Here is an 18,929-nt window from a genome sequence, read left to right as displayed (position 1 = left end):
CCAGCAATTTATTTCGTAAAAGATAATTAAACTAAAAAGTAACTCAAATATTATTACTTATTTCTGAAAAGTAATGCGTTACTTTACTCGTTTCTTAGATAAGTAATATTACTACATCGCGTTACTTGTAATGCATTACCCCCAACACTGTTGACATCCATAGGAAGAAAAATACTAAGAAAGTCAGTGGTTACAGATTTCTAGTTTTCTTTAAAATATCTTCCTTTGTGTTCAACAGAATAAGGAAACTCGGGTTTGGATGGAATCACAGCGAGGTTAAGGTAAGTAAATTTGGAGTAAATTTAGTTGTAGAAAAAAGGCTGACCGCTAGGGGGCAATGACAGCACGTGGACTCATTTCATCACACCAAAAAAATTTTACGTCAAACACTAGTGATTCATGATGTCATGTTGAAGAATCGGTATATCACTTACATCACTGTCAATAATACATTACAAAAAGAGAAATAAACATTAGAAACAGAAAAGCTGAAAAGAAACTTGATGCATTATGTAAATTTATTCATCCATTCTCTTTTCGGCTTAGTCCCTCTATTAATCTGGGGTCGCCACAGCGGAATGAATCGCCAACTTATCCAGCATTTGTTTTATGCAGCGGATGCCCTTCCAGCTGCAACCCATTACTGGGAAACACATACACACTTATTCACACAAACATACACTACAGACAATTTAGCCTACCCAGTTCACCTGTACCGCATGTCTTTAGACTGTGGGGGTAACCAGAGCACCCGGAGGAAACCCACGCAAATGCAGGGAAAACATGCAAACTCCACACAGAAATGCCAACTGACCCAGCCGAGGCTCGAACCAGCAACCTGCTTGCTGTGAGGCGACAGCACTACCTACTGCGCCACTGCGTCACCATCAATTCATTCAATCATTTATTTTCCTTTGGCTTAGTCTCTTGATTTATCAAGGGTCTCCACAGCGGAATGAACCACCAACTTATCAAGCATATGTTTTACACAGCGTATGCCCTTCCAGCAGGAAACCCATACTGGGAACACTCATTCACACATATTCACTGCGGCCAATTTAGTTTACTCAATTCACCTATAGCGCATGTCTTTGGACTGTGAGGGAAACCAGAGCACCCAGAGGAAACCCACGCGAACACGGGGAGAACATGCAAACTCCATACAAAAATGTCAACTGACCCAGCTGGGACTCGAGCCAGCGACCTTCTTGCTGTGAGGCGACAGTGCTGAGTCACCTTGTCGCTCGCATTATGTAAATTCAATTTGGTTAATTAACTTTTTTTTAACTATCTTACATATTGATTTATTTTTACCCCTGGTAACTGTTTACACTTGGATTTTATACTGTAAATAACTTCTCTCATTTTTATTTTGCTTTATATTATAATAATTGGGGCAGCACGGTGGCGAAGTGGATAGCACGATCGCCTCACAGCAAGAAGGTTGCTGGTTCGAGCCTCAACTGAGTCAGTAGGCATTTCTTTGTGGAGTTTGAATGTTCTCCCCGTGTTCGTGTGGGTTTCCTCCGGGTGGTCTGGGCATGTGGTACAGGTGAATTGGGTAAGCTAAATTGTCTGTAATGTATGTGTGTGAATGAGTGTGTATGTATGGGTGTTTCCCAGTGATAGGTTGCAGCTGGAAGGCTATCCACTGCGTAAAACATATGCTGAATAAGTTGGCGGTTCCTTCCGCTGTGGTGACCCCAGTTTAATAAAGGGACTAAGCTGAAAAGAAAATGAATGAATGTTCATAATTGTTGTGAGATGTATATGTTTGTTCAAAGTTTATACCAAAGACACATACATGTTTACACATATCTACACATATTTACATATTTAGGCTACAATAAAAAATAGAAATATTAAAGACATTTAGCAAACAGTCAATGGAAGTTGAAATTAAAGAAACACTGATGGTAATATTAAATTACTTGAGGGAAACTCATTTATTTAACAATGTTCTTTATTTATATTCAATTTTGATGTAAGCTAGTTGACTCAGGATGAAACAGTGGCTCAGTGGTGAGCACTGTCGCCTCACAGCAAGTGGTTCGAGTCCCAGCTGGGTCAGTTGGCATTTCTGTGTGGAGTTTGCATGTTCTCCCCACACCTGCTCCGGTTTCCCCCCACAGTAGACATGTGGTATAGGTGAATTGGGTAAACTAAATTGGCCATAGTGTATGAGTGTGTATATGGATGTTTCTCAGTACTGTGTTGCAACTGGAAGTGTGTAAAAAAACATGCTGGATAAGTTGGCGGTTCATTCCACTGTGGCGACCCCTGATAAATAAAGGAACTAAACGGAAGGAAAATGAATGAGGTAGTTGACTCAGACCCACGCTCCAGTACAGCAGGAGGCGATAAAACCTTTTTGTTGGATGCAGACCTACATTAACAAAAAGAAGAAGACTTCGCATCTCACTGCACATAGATAAGAGCACTTAGAGGCCGTATTTGAAGGTTTGAATAAAAGCGGATGTTAATCTAGCTGTGTGTATCTATGTGCCAATGAATGACAGCTCTAACGCTTTCAACATCTAAGGAAATGTTTGGCTAGTGCAGTTTATAAATATAATTACAGCATCTGCAGACTTTTTAGCAAAATAATATGCTCTTTTTTTGTGTTCGGTTGAGAGTGTAATTTTGGTAGTCGTTATTTGCATGCGATACAATTTAGGTTAATGTAGACTAACCGAGTCGCAAAACTAGCTGCATTTGAACCTGAGATACCTTTTTATGACAGTCGAAAGTGAAACAGCCAGTCAAGAGTTTTATTAACTTCCTGTTGGGATTATGAATCTGCCAAGCTCTTCATCGTTTGGACTCTGTAGTTTCATCGTTTTTTTCAGTTTTGTTGTTACCGAAAGTGCAAAACTCCGCTTGAACTATGATAATGATAATGATTGGATTGATCCATATGACATGCTGAACTACGACCCGACGACAAAGCGAATGAGAAAATCCACAGAGGTAAAACCGCTTTTATTTCATGTAACTCGTGTATTTCAGTACTTGTAGAACATTTAAAACCTTTAATGTTGGCATTTGTTTGTGAAATTAGACTCTACTTTGCCTTGTTTACTCTTGCACAGACTCCATATGTGTAAAGTCCGCCCAGCATTATTGAAAATTCATTAATTATTTAGTCATTCTGGTGTTGTAAAATACTGTGTTTTGTATGGAATTTGTGTTTACAAACGCAAAAGGAAAATAACTACAAATAAGTTCTTGCATATTGCTCCATATAATGACAGGACTGCGACCATCCTCCTAAAGAGAAAGTTCTCCCAAATGTGGAAAAAAAATATTGTTTTCTCACCCTCAGGTGGTTCCCATGCTTTGTTTCTTTCTTCTGTTGAACGCTAACAAAGATATTTTGAAGAAAGATTAAAATATATAACAATTGGCTTCCGTGGTAGGAGAAACAAGCACTACATAAGTCGATAATTACATGTTTCCAGGTTTCTTTTTCAAAATATATAATTTTTTCTTCAACCTTGAGAACAAACACACAAACAGATAGGCATGGGACGATAACCGTTTTTAAGGTATACCGCGGTTTGGAAAAGTCTTTCTGTAAAAAACAAATCTGTAATACTGTTCCTAAGGTATGTTCACAATTTTTTATTTACTTTTTTGTCTTTTAGGACAACAGTATCTCCAGCAAAAAAAATATCCAAAGATTCCTTTTTAAATTGTAAAGAAATCTGTGTTTTTGAAGCTAATGAAGACAGCAGAAGTCAATGATTCAATGATTCATATAGCCTGACGTGTTTACTGCTCCAAAATATCATAAATCATTCAAAAAAATAGTATATATTGTTTTCAAAGGGGAAAAAACATTTTTGTTTTTTACCCAGACATACTTAAAAAGAATATCATCAGGTTATCATACCGTCAGACTCTTATACCGGCACATGCCTACAAACAGAATAATCCCATACTACTTGTGTGTTACTTTCCTATTGTTCATATAGGCGCTTCAACAGTGTCTGTGAAAAAAAAATCTAAATTCTTCAAAGTATTTAGTCAAAATCCTGACCTTGGCCTTTGGCTTGCTGTGCGCGACTGCACAATTATGAGACTATTGCATTAACTCAGTATTTCTCAACCACACACCTGGAGGACCACCAGCTCTGCACATTTCCTTGTCTCCTTAAGCAAACACACCCAATTCAGATCATCAGCTCATTAGCAAAGACCTGTAATGGGTGTGAGAAACAAAGGAGACATCCGTGCAGTGTTGGTGGTGCTCCAGGAACGTGGTTGAGAAACACTGCATTAACTGAATGACGTCAGTGGTTAAAGGGACAAATTCAAATTTACAAACCTTCATGTGCTTTTTATTCTGTTGAACACAAAGTACGCTATTCTGAAAAAAAGCTAAAAACCTGTAACCATTGACATTCATAGTAGGAAACACAAATACCACAAAAGTCAGTGATTACAGGTTTTAAGCATTCTTCAAAATATCTTTTTTGTGTTTAATAGTTAAAGTAAAACTGGATTGTAACAAGAGAAAGGTGAGTAAATGATGACAGAAATTTTTAGTTTTGGGTGAACTTAAAAATACAGAATGATCCCTTCTGTTTTGTTTTCCAAATGTTCATATAGTGGTTTAAGGGATAGTTTATCCAAAAGTTAAAATGTACTCACTATTTACTCACTCTCAATTGGTTCCAAACTTTTATAAGTTTCTTTATTCTGTTGAACATAGAGGAAGGTATTATGAAGAAAGATAAAAACCTGTAACCATTGACATTCATAGTAGGAAAAAAACAATATTACTGAAGTCGATGATTACACGTTTTAAGCGTTCTTCAAAATGTCTTCCTTTGTGTTCAATAGATAAAAGAAAGTGAAACTGGAGTGTAACAAGTGAAGGGTGAGTAAATGGTGACAGGAATTTCAACCCCGTGTTCACGTGGGTTTCCTCAGGGTGCTCCGGTTTCCCCCACAAGTCCAAAGACATGTGGTACAGGTGAATTGAGTATGCTAAAATTGTCCGTAATGTATGAGTATGTGTGTACATGAGTGTGTATGGATGATTACCAGTTATGGGTTGTGGCTGGAAGGGTATCCGCTGCGTAAAAATATGCTAAATAAGTTGGCGGTTCATTCCGCTGTGGCGACCCCAGATTAATAAAGGGACTAACTGAAAATAAAATGAATGAATGAATATTGATTGGGATTATTTTGTAGAGAAGTATCTGCATAAAATACAACATAATTGAACAGATGCCAATGAATTATGGTTTTCTGTGTGGAACACAACAGTATTGAGGTACAGAAATTCAATATTAATATAAATAATTAAATACACTTTATTTTGGTTTATACACTATTATAAACTTTCGATTGAAGTGTGCATAAATCTTACACAGTCACAGGTCTCAAAAACATATTCAAGTGAAAAACTTTCACTTTATTTTGAGGTTAAACTTTGATTTGACCCCTAAAATCAAATTTGATGCTGATCAACTATAATCCCAATTTGACATTGCTGTTCCTGCAATGTGATTATTGCATGTTCACACATTGCGATATCGACGCTGAAACGATATACACGTATTGTGCAGCCCTACGAAAAACTATAGGCAGGAACTAACAGTAGGCAACCTACTATTTCTGCCAAGATTCTCAAGATTTGTTGGACATTTTACAATCCTGTTGGGCCAAGGGAGATTATTTTTGAATGGAAGTGAAGGGACAAAACTGATGGCAGGTGTGATGGGTAGAATTATTATCTTGTTAATCCTGGAACATCATTCCAGTTTATAAATAATCCATACCGAATTCCTAGCCCTTAACCTAAACCTAACTGTAAATTATTCCCAAAATCAGAGGACATTAATAGTTGGAGATCAATGGTGTAGAAGTGCTTAATCCTGTAGGCTGAAACATGCATAAACTTTGAATCTAATTGACTGATTGAAAAGTGGATGATATGGTGGCTTAGTGGGTAGCACCGTCGCCTCACAGCAAGAAGGTCGCTGGTTCGAGTCTAGGCTGGGTCAGTTGGCATTTCTGTATGGAGTTTGCATGTTCTCCCCGTGTTTGCATGAGTTTCCTCCGGGTGCTCCGGTTTCCCCCACAGGTCCAAAGACTAGCGCTATAGGTGAATTGAATAAACTAAATTGGCCGTAGTGCATGTGTGTGAATGAGAGTGTATGGATGTTTCCCAGTAATAGGTTGCAGCTGGAATGGCATCCGCTGTGTAAAACATATGCTGGATAAGTTGGTGGTTCATTCCGCTGTGGCGACCCCTGATTAATAAAGAGACTAAGTCGAAGGAAAATGAAATGATTGGAAAGTTCATCATGATCCAGGAACATGTCCTACTTGGTAAAATCACACTAGACCACAACTGACAGTAGCAGGTCATGTGCTAATGATAATGTAGTACATCTGCATTCTATTGATGCTACTCATACTAGCAAGTTCTGCAGTTGGCTCAACACAAGAAATTCCAGTACAATTTTGGAAACATTTTGGAATCTATTTGTTAATGAAAGAAATAATTATCATTTTGAAAATAGACATGACCGGGTAGTACATACGAGATGTAGATTTGGACACTCAAGACTCGCACGTGCATATTTATTGAAAGGGAAAGAAAAACTGATTCGTGACTACTGTAAGAATATTTTGACGATAAAGCATATTTTAATAGAATGTGCAGTTTTAAATGATATTAGAGAGCGTTTTTATTCGGGAAATATTTTAAGTGAAATGTTTGAAAAGGTGTCTTCTGGTGCAATTTTAGAATATTTATCTTTAATCAAACTAAAAGATTTTATATGACTATATTTTCAGTGTTGTTGCTACTTGTATGTTTTTTTGTTTTTTTACAATGTATGTTTGTTAAGAAACTGATATGATTATATTTAGTATATGTTTTTGCCATGAATATAGCTAATGCTGCTGATATGGCATTAAAACCTAAATAAATAAATAAACTGTGAACATTTTGCAAAAGTGTAGAAATTTTGGAAAAACAACTCAAACGTAATTCACTTTCAAAACAAACAGCTTTCTGTTGGTCATTGTGGCAAATCTGTGTGACCAATTTTGTCCTTAAATATGTGTGTGGAAATCTTTCACCACTTCATAAAATTTCCGTTTAAACGACAGAGTTTTGGCTACGAAATTTACCAGATGGTGGTCATTTCGATTAGAAGTCATCAGCTCTGCAGGTCACAGAACGAACACAATTTACATGTCAACAATGTGCCATTGGTCTTTTCTGATTTGCCTTGCAAGTATTGACATATTGCAGAGGAAATGCAAATGTACATTTTAATCATAAACTCTTTTTGCGTTTACAGTCTGAAAGTTACCAAAATGTGCCAACCAAGAGGAGGGAATTCAACTCCGAATCCTGTGATGTGCCAAAGTGTCCTGATGAACATGAATGCATCAAAAAACTACACATTTTGCAGAAAGAGGTGCAAAATAATAGGCCTACATGTTTAATAGGCCTCATTAGTAAAGGGGCTTACCATGTTTTTGGAATGGTAGTGTCATGGCCCATTTCCACTGAGAGGTACAGTACGGCACGGTACGGGTCACCTTTATCAAGCTTGCGTTTCCACTGCCAAAAGTGTACTCTTTTGGTGGTCGTGGTGTACGACAGAGTTTCAGACGACGTCATTTTTACTCGAGGAAATGTCACAGTAAAGCCGTACAGGTCGTTTACATATCATATGAGGAGCACTTCTCACAAAACAGATGCTTTATATACATATATACTTGTGTATAAATGTTCATTACTAACCTTTCTATGAACATGATTTAATTATAACTGCAGATCTATGATAGCCTACTGTAACGTTTGCAATTATATGAAATAAATAAATAAATGCAACATATATGAACACTTACAGACCCTTACAGTCTCCGATATGTAACCAATTACAGAAAAACCACACACAGCAGACATTTAGTCCTTATATGGGTTCAAAAGCAACACGCAACATATAGCCCACAGTCAGTGCAAACCTCTCATCTATGTCTTTAATCTTCAGCAGCACGTGTAGCCTCTGTTAGTAAGTAATTCCGTCATTCCGAGTTCATAATAGTCCAAAAGGTAATGATAATAGTTAAACATGTTTGTTTGTTTGTAGTTTGTTCATGTTTTAGGTTGCAGAAGCATCATTTGCTGCTGTTTTTTTTTCAACTTCTCCTTTGTTTTTTCGCGCTTCACTCTCGCTTTTGTCCCTTTCTGAAAGGATCGGATATCAGAGCACATTATTAAAATTAGCTTAAAGTTTGCTTTTTCAAATATAGACGCGATCGCGAGCTCTCTAGAAAACGTGAAACCACTCAAACTTTTAGACGTCTCCTAAAACAACAACAGGAGAGAGCAGATTTTGTTCTTATTGGCTTTGTGGCTGTACATCAAGACGGCGACAAGGTTTGTTTGAGTTTGGGTTGATTATGGCTCGTTATTAAATAAATATTTTATTAAGGTGGTATGTCTCTGCTGTGTTTTGAAAAATGGCGCTTCCTTTGTTTTCGTTCTCCTTCTTCCGCAAGTGACATATCTCTGTAAACCAATAGCGTTCAGCTGCGCGTCTAGCTCCGCTTTATGATAACCTTTGGGCCTTTTGGTACCCTTTGCAAAGGGTGACCAAAAAGTGATACGGTATGGTTTGCTTTTAGGTACCCTTTGACAGTGGAAACGGCCATAAAAGCGTACCGAACCGAACTGTACCACTCAGTGGAAACAGGCCATTATAGTATTACAAAGTGCTATAGTATTTCCAAGATATTTATGACTGCTATTGTATTGTCTTTTTGGCATTAACATTTTTTCTCTTACCTCTGTTTTAGTTTGATGAACAGAAAAGTAAGAGCACTGCCACCCTCTCAAAACCAGTATGTCTTCCAGTATTCAAGCGATTCCTTTCCAAGCTGCTGAAGGAAACGTCAAAGCTTGGTCTGGTACGTGAACATGTTTTCACCCAATTGAATGGACAGTGCTGTTTAGGGATTTGCAACTGATCCTTTTTCTTGTTTTTAGCCTGATGATGGAATAACAGCAATGCACTATGACGCTGAGGTGAAGCTTTCCAAGCAGTCGCTGGCAGAGATCCAGAAGCTTCTGAATGATGAAGACGGCTGGACCACCGGAGCCATGGATGAGGCTCTCAGTCAAATTCTGGTCAAATTCAAACTCCACGACTACGAAGCCTGGAAGTGGCGATTCGAGGACACATTTCATGTGGATGCTGATACTGTGCTGAAGGTGAGTTCTTCTGAAAGCCTTTCAAAGATGAACAATAAGTTCAAAAATCAGTAATATTTGCTGTATTTTTCCTGCAGGTTTCTTTGATTGTTCTGATCATCGTAGCCGTTATCTGCACTCAGCTCTGGTCTGTGGTCTCCTGGTTTGTCCAGTTCAGGAGAATGTTTGCCATTTGCTTTTTTATTAGCTTGATCTGGAACTGGTTTCATCTCTATATGGTAATCATTTTTGCATTGTTGACTGTGATAAATAGTAGTGTAACGGATCACAAATCTCACGGTTCGGATCACGTTTTTCATGGATCGGACCATTTTTCGGACAATTGTAATTTGCTTTCCGTTTATTACAAAAACAGTACTGCATAACACTTTTGGTTTCAATGAACATAACTTAGAACCTGTAATTTAATTAAAAATAAAATAAAGAAATAATCAGCTGAATAAAAATAAACTATAAAATATTCAGTACAGTGAAACATTCACTGTTACTACTACTATTGCTCGTAATGATAAATATAGAAATCTAACATTATAATTTGTACAACCCATATTTATTTTTAGTCTCATTCTTAATAAATGATTCAGTTATTCACCCATAAAACTTCATGTTTCATTACTAAATGGATCATTTTTGAAGAATCATTAAGTGACATATTTTTGATGGCTGGTTGTCGCTACCGATTGGTTAAATAAAATAATTAATGCCTACAACTTTCAGTTTTGATCAAATGATGGTAATTTTAATCTTTACTATAAACATCAGTGGTTTTATCTAAACTATAAACTGTTGTCCTAGTACTTCTGTGTTATTTGACTGTGTGTTACTTCATAACTAACTCAAAAGACTAATAACTGTATCTTTTTCTTGATTTTTGGGTTTTTCAAACACAGATTTGAATGCAGCGATTGGAATGATTAATAAACATATGCAAATCAGCATCATTTATTATTTATGTTGTGTGGGCGTTGAGATCCCAAACTTTTAATGATTAATTGTGCAGTGACAGAAATAGTGACACCTTTAACATAAGAAACCCACCAAATCCCGATTAACCCACCGCTTATTCTGTCATCATTATATTTTACAGGAAAGCCTAAATGCTTTCATACATGTGATTTGAATGGCGCGAGAGGCGATCTCTCTGTGATCTTTACAAATTTGGGATTAATCTACTTGTAAAAAAACGTGTTAATCCGCGGGTCATGTGTGTTCCGAACCGTGGATTGTGATCTGTACGAATCACGGATTAACCATGATCTGTTACACCCCTAGCGAGAAACATTTCTGAACCGATAAAGAATTAAATTTGTTTAACATTGTTGCTTGATCAGCTTGCCTTTGCGGAACACAAGAAGAACATTGTGCAGGTGGAGAGTTTCAATGCCAAATGTACTGGCCTAAAACAACTCAACTGGCAGGACAGTTTATCAGGTGAGGCGATTTGTCTTGAGCTCTTTATTTGAGGGAGTTTTCCCTAGTTCGTTTACCAATTTCAAACGCTCTGAGGCGGTTCAGCGGGTATATGCAAACAAACCAAGTGATCTCAGACACCCCTGAATGGACCCAAAAGCAAACCAAATAAAACCACCTCTAAAAAGTGTTTTGAATACAGCCACCTCTGTGTAAACTCTGGCCACCCCAATATGACTTGATTTTATTAATTTAAATGTACTTGCCTTAAGTCACAATATTTCAATAAATAAATAAAATGCAGCCACTAAATTATTGTGGTTTGATTGGTGCCACTGACATAGCTGATTCACTGCCCCTCCCCCCTCCCCGGTTGTCGTTAACAGCACGCACACACCTTCAATATACAGTAATGTGTAACATTTTGATATTTACCTTAAGGTACATCAATAGAAGAAGCTGTATTAATAATATTGTGACTCAAAAAGGAATAAATTATATAATTAGGGTCTGTACAGTGAGTGTGTATATAGGATATAGGAATGCGTCTTGTACAATTTGTTCATTTGTCTGTTTTAATAATTAAATAATTAATCTTCATTCATTTTAGACATGGCATGTGCTGTATGCTGAAAAGTTATTTATATATATATATACACACACACAGTATATTAAAAGTGTTTTTAAACTAAATATCTATTTTTATTTGGTTTGCATATGTACTTGCTGTATTATTTCAAAATGTTCTGGGGGCGCCACTGTTTCAGTCCCCAAAAATGACAAAAGTAGATTAAAACTGAAAAACCTACAGATTTTAAAAGACATGAAGATGAGTAAATAATGGTTTCGGGATTTAATGATGTAACTCTTTATCGATTCAGAGTGGTACAGACGGACATGGACACTTCAAGATGATCCTTGCAAGAAGTATTACGAGGTCCTGGTTGTGAACCCTATTTTGCTTGTACCTCCAACAAAGGTTTGTCTTTTTTTAGTTTTTAATGGGTTAATTTTCACAAGAGACTACATAGTAGGTGTAAAATTGATATAATTGATGCTGATTTTATGTTGTTTAATGTGTTGTGTGTTCAGAAAAGCTTTTCTACAGACATTGGCTGTAATAAGTGGTTATTTGAGTCACTGCCCATCTGGTTATTTTCCTCTGACATCAGCAGGGCATTGTTGTCTGTAAATTCTAGAGATGGTTGTGCATGAAAGTCCCAGTCCGTCTTTACCATGCCTGCATTCCTAAATGCACTCAATTTGTACAGTGTTGGTACCATATTTGTATTAATAAGACATGTTTCTAATAAAGTGGCCAATGACTAGCAAATTTAACAATTCACATTATTTCACAATTACATACTCTGAAATTCTGCATTTCTATAGCAACACTTTTTTATTTTTAAAGGGGTGGTCAAACCGCTACATAGGGTGCACTATTATGTGTTCATGCTTCGTTTTAATGTATTAAAATCACATTATTTATTACATATTGTACCTATTTTTGATACTGGTGTCTGGTCTCATGGCCTCCAGATTCAATGAAGTACATTAGTTGCAAGTTGTCAAAAAAGTCACAGGTTTATGTAAACATGGGGTTCATGATGTCAAAAGCCCATGAAGAATCGTGTTGTAGTCCCTACCAGCCATTTGTTGTAGGCCTTAAAAAGCTAATTATATCAAATATGGTTTTTTCCCCCTATTGCATTGCACTTTAAGAGTAGATTTCATTTATGCTCAAACAGCAATATTACACACTAACTTGAGTTTAAAATCTAAAATCATAATCAAGGCCCCTTAAATACAAATCTTAGTCATATTTGATGGGGACTTAATTTGTGGAGTCTCTATTTCAGGCTATCACGATCACCATAACCAACTTCATAACAGATCCCTTGAAGCACATTGGTGAGGGCATCAGTGAGTTCCTGAGAGCCTTGCTGAAGGATCTACCCATCACTCTCCAGATCCCTGTGCTGATTATCATCATATTGGCAATCTTGGTAAGATCTCCGAAGAGCAAATATATTATGCACCTTTTTCCACAAGCTGCATGACTTTACCATGTTTTTAAAGATAGTATAAATCCAGCTTAACCCAAGTTAACCCTATAATTCATGCAAGGCATCATTGGCTGTAAAAATAAATTCGGTATAATCTTGTTAACATACTAAAGCGTCTTTATTCTCCTCAGATATTTGCGTATGGAAGTGCTCAAGCAGCAATACATCAAGCAGCACGTTTTCCTCGGCTCGGCTGGCGGCAAGACCCACCACCTCCTGCAGTCGGACAGCGCCAAAATCCTCAGCTTAGGGAGCATGAGGAACCTTGGGAAGGGGGCGACGCTCAACAGCCACCACCAATGCGGCAAGAAAACAGGGGGAATCATGTGGGAAACCGAGGGGATCAGGGGTTCAGAGACGCCAACGCTCCGGAAAATAGAGGGGAGGACAGAAGCATGGAGATCCATCGGGACTTTTCCGCCATTCCCAAAAGGACCCCTGTAGAGACTGTTCAAGCTGCAGGTAACACATTTTCAGATGATGAAACTGATTCTCAGCAACAGACTCAAGAGGTGGACTCTGGCGCAAAGGTTGACGAGGAAGTGAAAGTTGAGGAAAAGGAGAAAAAGGAGTCTTCTGTGGACAAAAAGGAGCAAAAAGAGACAAAAAGTCCAGACAGAAGTGAACCTGTAACCAGTGTGCCACCATCTCCAATAGACGTGAAAACAGTTGGAGCTGATCAACGGAATGAGGTGGGTATTGATTCATTCATTTTATTTTATATATTTTTTTGAGTCATTTAGATGGTTTGTTAATTAATAAAACAAATAAGTGAATAACACTATCGTTCAAATGTTTGGAAACAGTCTCTTATGCTCAGCAAAGCTGCAGTTATTTGACAAAAGAAAATTATTTTGTGAAAGATTGTGATTGTAGTACAATAAAAAAAAAAACTGTTTAATTAAATTTAAAACATTTAATTTATTCCTGTGATGCAGGTCTGATTTTTGAGCCTTGAATTTTTTTTGTCTTATTCTAACATTATAACATGTCTTGTTCTCAGCAATGTTGAAAACAGATGTGCTGGTTAATATTTGCAGGAAAGTTCCAAGAGAACATGAAATTGAAATCATTTGTAACTTTTTTATCCTTGTTAAATTATATATATATATATATATATACATACATACAGTTGAAGTCAGAATTATTAGCCTACCTTTAAATTTTTTTCCTTTTTCAAATATTTCCTAAATGATGTTTAACAGAGCAAGGACATTTTAACAATATGTCTGATAATATTTTTTTCTTCTGGAGAAAATCTTTTTTATTTTATTATTTCAGCTAGAATAAAAGCAGTTTTTAATTTTTAAAAAACATTTTAGGTCAAATTTATTATTTTGTCTACAGAACAAAACATCGTTATACAATAACTTGCCTAAATACCCTAACCTGCCTAGTTAACCTAATTAACCTATTTGAGCCTTTAAATGTCACTTTAATCTGTACAGAAGTGTCCTGAAAAATATTTAGTCAAACATTATTTACTGTCATCATGACAAAGATAAAATAAATCAGTTATTAGAAATGAGTAATTAAAACTATTATGTTTAAAAATGTGTTGAAAAATCTTCTCTCCGTCAAACAGAAATTGGGGGAAAAAATAAACGGGGTTAATAATTCACGGGGGCTAATAATTCTGACTTCAACTGTGTGTGTATGTGTGTGTATATATATATATATATATATATATATATATATATATATATATATATATATATATATATATATATATATATATATATATATATCTTTTTATTACTATTTATTTATTTATTTTTTGAACAAATTAAATGTATATATCTATAAAATTCTTATTTGTTGTTTCCTTTAATTCAATCAATGCAGCACTTGATGTGCACGAAAAGGAAATGGGCTGCTCAAAATGGCCTCAAGCTGCAGGTTATGTTTCGCAAGATTAACACCGTATGTTTATCATTACAGCTAAATGATGATGATTCTTTGATTTATATGATAGAAATCAATGTTGCATTTATCAGTTATTTTATGTTTAGTGAGTAGAGCATGTACATATGTAATATTAATTCCATTGTGTGTGTATATCCCATCAATCCTCACTCAAAAATACAGCATAATATGCCATATCTCAATATTAAACAGTGTGTTTGCACCTTTAACTGTTATATACATTAAAGTATCACAAGGAAAATGTAGGGATATTTCACCAAAAAATGAAAATGGGCTCACACTCAAGTCATTGGAAATCAATGAGTATGTTTATATGGACACCAGTAATCAGATTTTAATACGATTAAGACAGTACTCTGATTAAAAGTCTACCATGTAAACAGAGTTTTTTTTAAATTATTTTTATAATTTGATAATTTTTTTTTATCAATTTAATTTGATTCAGGTCATAATCGAACTAAACAGAAATTGGATTAAGACAGGCATGGGCAAACTTGATCCTGGAGGGCGGGTGTCCCTGCAGAGTTTTGCTCCAACACTAATCAAACACACCTGAACACCCTAATTAGTGTCTTTAAGATCACTAGAAAGCTACAAGCAGGTGTGTTTGATTAGGGTTGGAGCAAAACTATGCAGGGACAACCGCCCTCCAGGATCAAGTGTGCCCATCCCTGGATTAAGACATGTGGAGTATGTCGATTTTAGTTGCATTATCGAAGTGCAGTACAGGCATGTAAACACCTTAATCAAACTATTACCATCGTGTAGGATTTTCACGACATCTTGCGACAGGATAGTCCATATACACTTGGCTGTTTGACATTATTCTCTGCACCTTACGAGTCAGTGAACAACCACAGACACTTGCATCCTGAAATGCGGAGGTTTTTTCCCCATACGGCGTGCAGTTTCAAATTCCATTAAAGCTACACTCTTCCAGCAGTTCATACTCTCATCCAATATCTCGTTAGTCACAGGGGCATGCATGAAATGTTCCTGAATGAAAGTGAAAATGCCAAACTGCAGTTAAAGTCAACAAATTAAAAATGAAACACCTGAAATTACATGAAACTCCGGAGGAAACGTGGGTAGCCTAGTGACGCGATGACGTTAATCGCATTGTTACCCTTAATCGTGTTATTGTCTTCTTCAGATTAAGGCAAATAATCCGATTACTGATGTCCATGTAAACATTTCATAGGTGCTGCTGTCCATCATTTTTCAAAATATCTTCTTTTGTGTTATTTATTGTTTTGTTTTGTTTTTTTTACTGATGCCAAGATCCCATTCCATGTGGTTTGTGTTGTTCACACTGTAAATAAAAGATGAATAATAATTTAGACCAGTAATTATTTTCTTTTCTTTCATCCCTATAGGAGGCATCAGCAGATCTTCCTGACGAAGAAGAATGCTACAGCTTTAAACATCCAGTTCAAGAAACACAGAGTTAACATGGTCTCAGAAGTGTTTTTGAATGAACAGGTTTTCTATTTTAGATTATTTGTGGCACATATTTTTAATTCAATGTTGGAAAAACAGATTATCCCCCTTAAAATTAAATATGTATTTTTGCTACTTTTGCCTTGCGTTTGGTTTCATTTCCACACGTAAATATCCTGAACCACCCAAAAGATGATATAAAGCTGGGGTGCTCAACCATGTAACTGGAGATCTATCTTCCTGCAAAGTGTAGCCGATCAAACGCAACTAAACCGACTAAGGAGGATCTGAAGGAGCACTTGGTATTTAAAGACAGGTGTGTTTGATCAAGGTTGCAGCTGAACTCTGCAGGAAGGTAGATCTCCAGTAAAGGGTTGAACACCCTTGATATGAAGAGAACATACAAGTATCTTATTTGACAGAACAGTGTCATTGGTTTAAAAGCCTATACTGACACCTACTGGCCTGGAAATATAAAACCATTTCATTGCTGCTCCCTCTATCACAACACACAGAAATAATGGACGTTGCTGGGTTAAATCTCAAGGTTTTATTTGTTTATTTTTTAATTTAATATTCTTAATTTCATAAGCCCCGGCGAGAGAATTCGATTTTTCGGGTAGTCTGTTTTCATTTATGCTCATACCTTGTCAGTGAGTTGACTGATAATGGTTCCACACTGTATGATATTATGTTGTGCTAGTCATTTATAATGCATGGTTTGTTTTGTTTACATTTATTTTAATGAATATGCTTACTTTGTAAAGTCCCTAGCTGAAAACACTATATGAAATTATTTTATTTTATTAATATTAGTAAGACTTCTGTCAATTTATTTGACATTCCTTGTAAAATAAAACATCTTTTTCTTGAATACAAGTAAGTCGTGAGTCTTCTTTGGCTGTAAGTGTGATGATGTTTGTCAAAAGTGTTCACTTCCTACCTTCATTACGCTGACCTCAGAAACAATAATTAAAGAGCACCTATATGTCTCCAGATTGTGTCTGTACAGTTTCAGCTCAAAATACTCATCAGAATTTGCCCATTTTGGTGTCTTGAGTACAGTGTAGCTGTTTTATAGCCTGTGGCTTTAAATGCAAATGAGCTGCTTCTCCCCACCCACAGTTCCCCCGTTCATGTCTGCTTCTCATCATGCATTACCTCAGATAAACAGCACAGTGACAGAGCATACCTGTCAACATTGGGATGTGAAAATAAGGGATACGCCCACCATAATAAAAATGGATACCCCAAATTACTAAATATGTTAATCTGGAGCTGTTTCGTTGTAATTAAACAGTTAAACGGTCAGTTATATGTTTTATTATTTTTTTTACAAAATAAATAGTACACATTAGCAGCAAATAAATTAGCAAACAGCTTATTAAAATTAATAGCTACTATAAAGAAACTGAATCGAGTTATTAAATCTCAATCTTTTCTTCACTGTATAACTTACACATTCTCATTAAAGAGAAACGAATGAATCTCTTATTTATTTAGATTTTTCGTTTGATTACATTAAACAACAGAAGCGTCACTTTAAAAATGCACACGTCTAACGTTATAATGAAAGCATTCGATTGCTTTCCTAACTTTTTATGCTCATTTAGGACTAAATTTGTCGTGTTTGAAAAAAACAAACAAAAAAAAAAAACACCAAAATTGACATCTTTAGATGTTATTATTATTAATTGTGTGTATATGTCAGTCTGTTCAAACACGCACTCAAAACCCAGACTTTCGCTCTGCTTCAAATCGCGTGTTCAGAATCCGTTTGGGAAACAGCATCTATTTATCACTATGGAGCATGTCAACTGGCAGTCACGCACCACTATATGGCTGTTTTGAGGATTGCATATGCGACGGCACCTGTAATGAAAAGGAAAGGAATCGCGCCATTTTTCTATTTATTTCAAAGTGTTTTCATGCCTGAATAAACCGAAGGCACAGAACAGACTCCCATTTAAGAGCGGGGGTTTGCCCCTGTTGGTTCGGCGGTATGGGTTGCGTATAGGGAATATCGGCTCTTTAATGTTTATTGCCATACAAAGATTGAAAATACGTGAGAAATATGGGAAAATACCATTACTGGATGATAGCGGGATAGCACTAAAATACGGGAAAATCTCGTGAAAAAACGTGAGGGTTGTCAGGTATGTGACAGAGACAGAATCAGATGAAGCGGGAACAGCTCATTAGTCAAAAATACCAACTAAGTTTATTTCATGTATTTGTGATGGAGTTTATTCAGGCCTTTCTGATATGAGTCACACACATTTTTACATTTACTGACACCATGTGGTTGTGGTGATTTTAGCAGTTAAGAATTACAGCGATTTTACTGTCTTTATCACAAATATACTTTTTAAAACGTTTTAAACTTATAAAAATCACAAAGAGTTGTAACTATTTTAATCGCAGTTTATTTGCAACAAAATGTTCTGTGGACATGTGTATATTTGTTATTAGAAACATGGCTCCTGTCAATCAATTTGATGGGCGGGGAAAACTGCACTCCTATATCATGTTGTGGTGGGACTCAAAATCACTGGGATTTGGGTCCTATTTTAGCGTCAGGAAATAAAAAAAAAAAACAGACTTGTTGGGTTTATATCAATCCAATATGACAGTGGACACACTATGTCTTCACACAGTTCTGTCCAAACAGCTTACAAAAGTTGATTTTCATCATAGGTGCCCTTTAAAGAAATAGTTTGCTCAAAAATGAAAATACTGTTTGTATTACTCTCCCTTCATTTGTTCCTAACCTGTTTGAATGTCTTTCGTCTGTTGAATGTAAAAGAAGATATTTTAAGGAAAACTTGAAGCCCCAT

At 36.2% G+C, this 18,929-nt stretch overlaps 1 protein-coding gene across 1 annotated transcript; it reads left to right on the top strand.

The window, feature by feature from the left end:
• The first annotated feature begins 2,479 nt into the window (after positions 1–2,479).
• On the top strand, positions 2,480–16,922 carry clcc1 (chloride channel CLIC-like 1). The gene is made up of 10 exons (XM_056448200.1): positions 2,480–2,970; positions 7,329–7,448; positions 8,836–8,946; positions 9,026–9,250; positions 9,328–9,468; positions 10,582–10,681; positions 11,542–11,639; positions 12,520–12,666; positions 12,858–13,418; positions 16,029–16,922. The coding sequence occupies exons 1-10, from the start codon at positions 2,794–2,796 to the stop codon at positions 16,101–16,103; spliced, it is 1,755 nt and encodes a 584-aa protein (XP_056304175.1). The 5' UTR covers positions 2,480–2,793; the 3' UTR covers positions 16,104–16,922.
• The last annotated feature ends 2,007 nt before the right edge of the window (positions 16,923–18,929 follow it).

Source organism: Danio aesculapii, chromosome 22 (genome assembly GCF_903798145.1).
Source record: "Danio aesculapii chromosome 22, fDanAes4.1, whole genome shotgun sequence".
Lineage (NCBI taxonomy): Eukaryota > Metazoa > Chordata > Actinopteri > Cypriniformes > Danionidae > Danio > Danio aesculapii.
The sequence above is the reverse complement of the archived record's forward strand: the minus strand, read 5'-3'. Positions and strand labels throughout refer to the sequence as shown.

What these genes read in the sequence shown, in the direction of transcription:
- clcc1 (XM_056448200.1), top strand. Translation starts at nt 2,794, where the DNA reads ATGAATCTGCCAAGCTCTTCATCGTTTGGACTCTGTAGTTTCATCGTT. An exon ending in AAACGTCAAAGCTTGGTCTG is followed by an intron (nt 8,947 to 9,025) that starts GTACGTGAACAT and finishes TCTTGTTTTTAG; the next exon opens with CCTGATGATGGAATAACAGC. An exon ending in TGCTTGTACCTCCAACAAAG is followed by an intron (nt 11,640 to 12,519) that starts GTTTGTCTTTTT and finishes TCTCTATTTCAG; the next exon opens with GCTATCACGATCACCATAAC.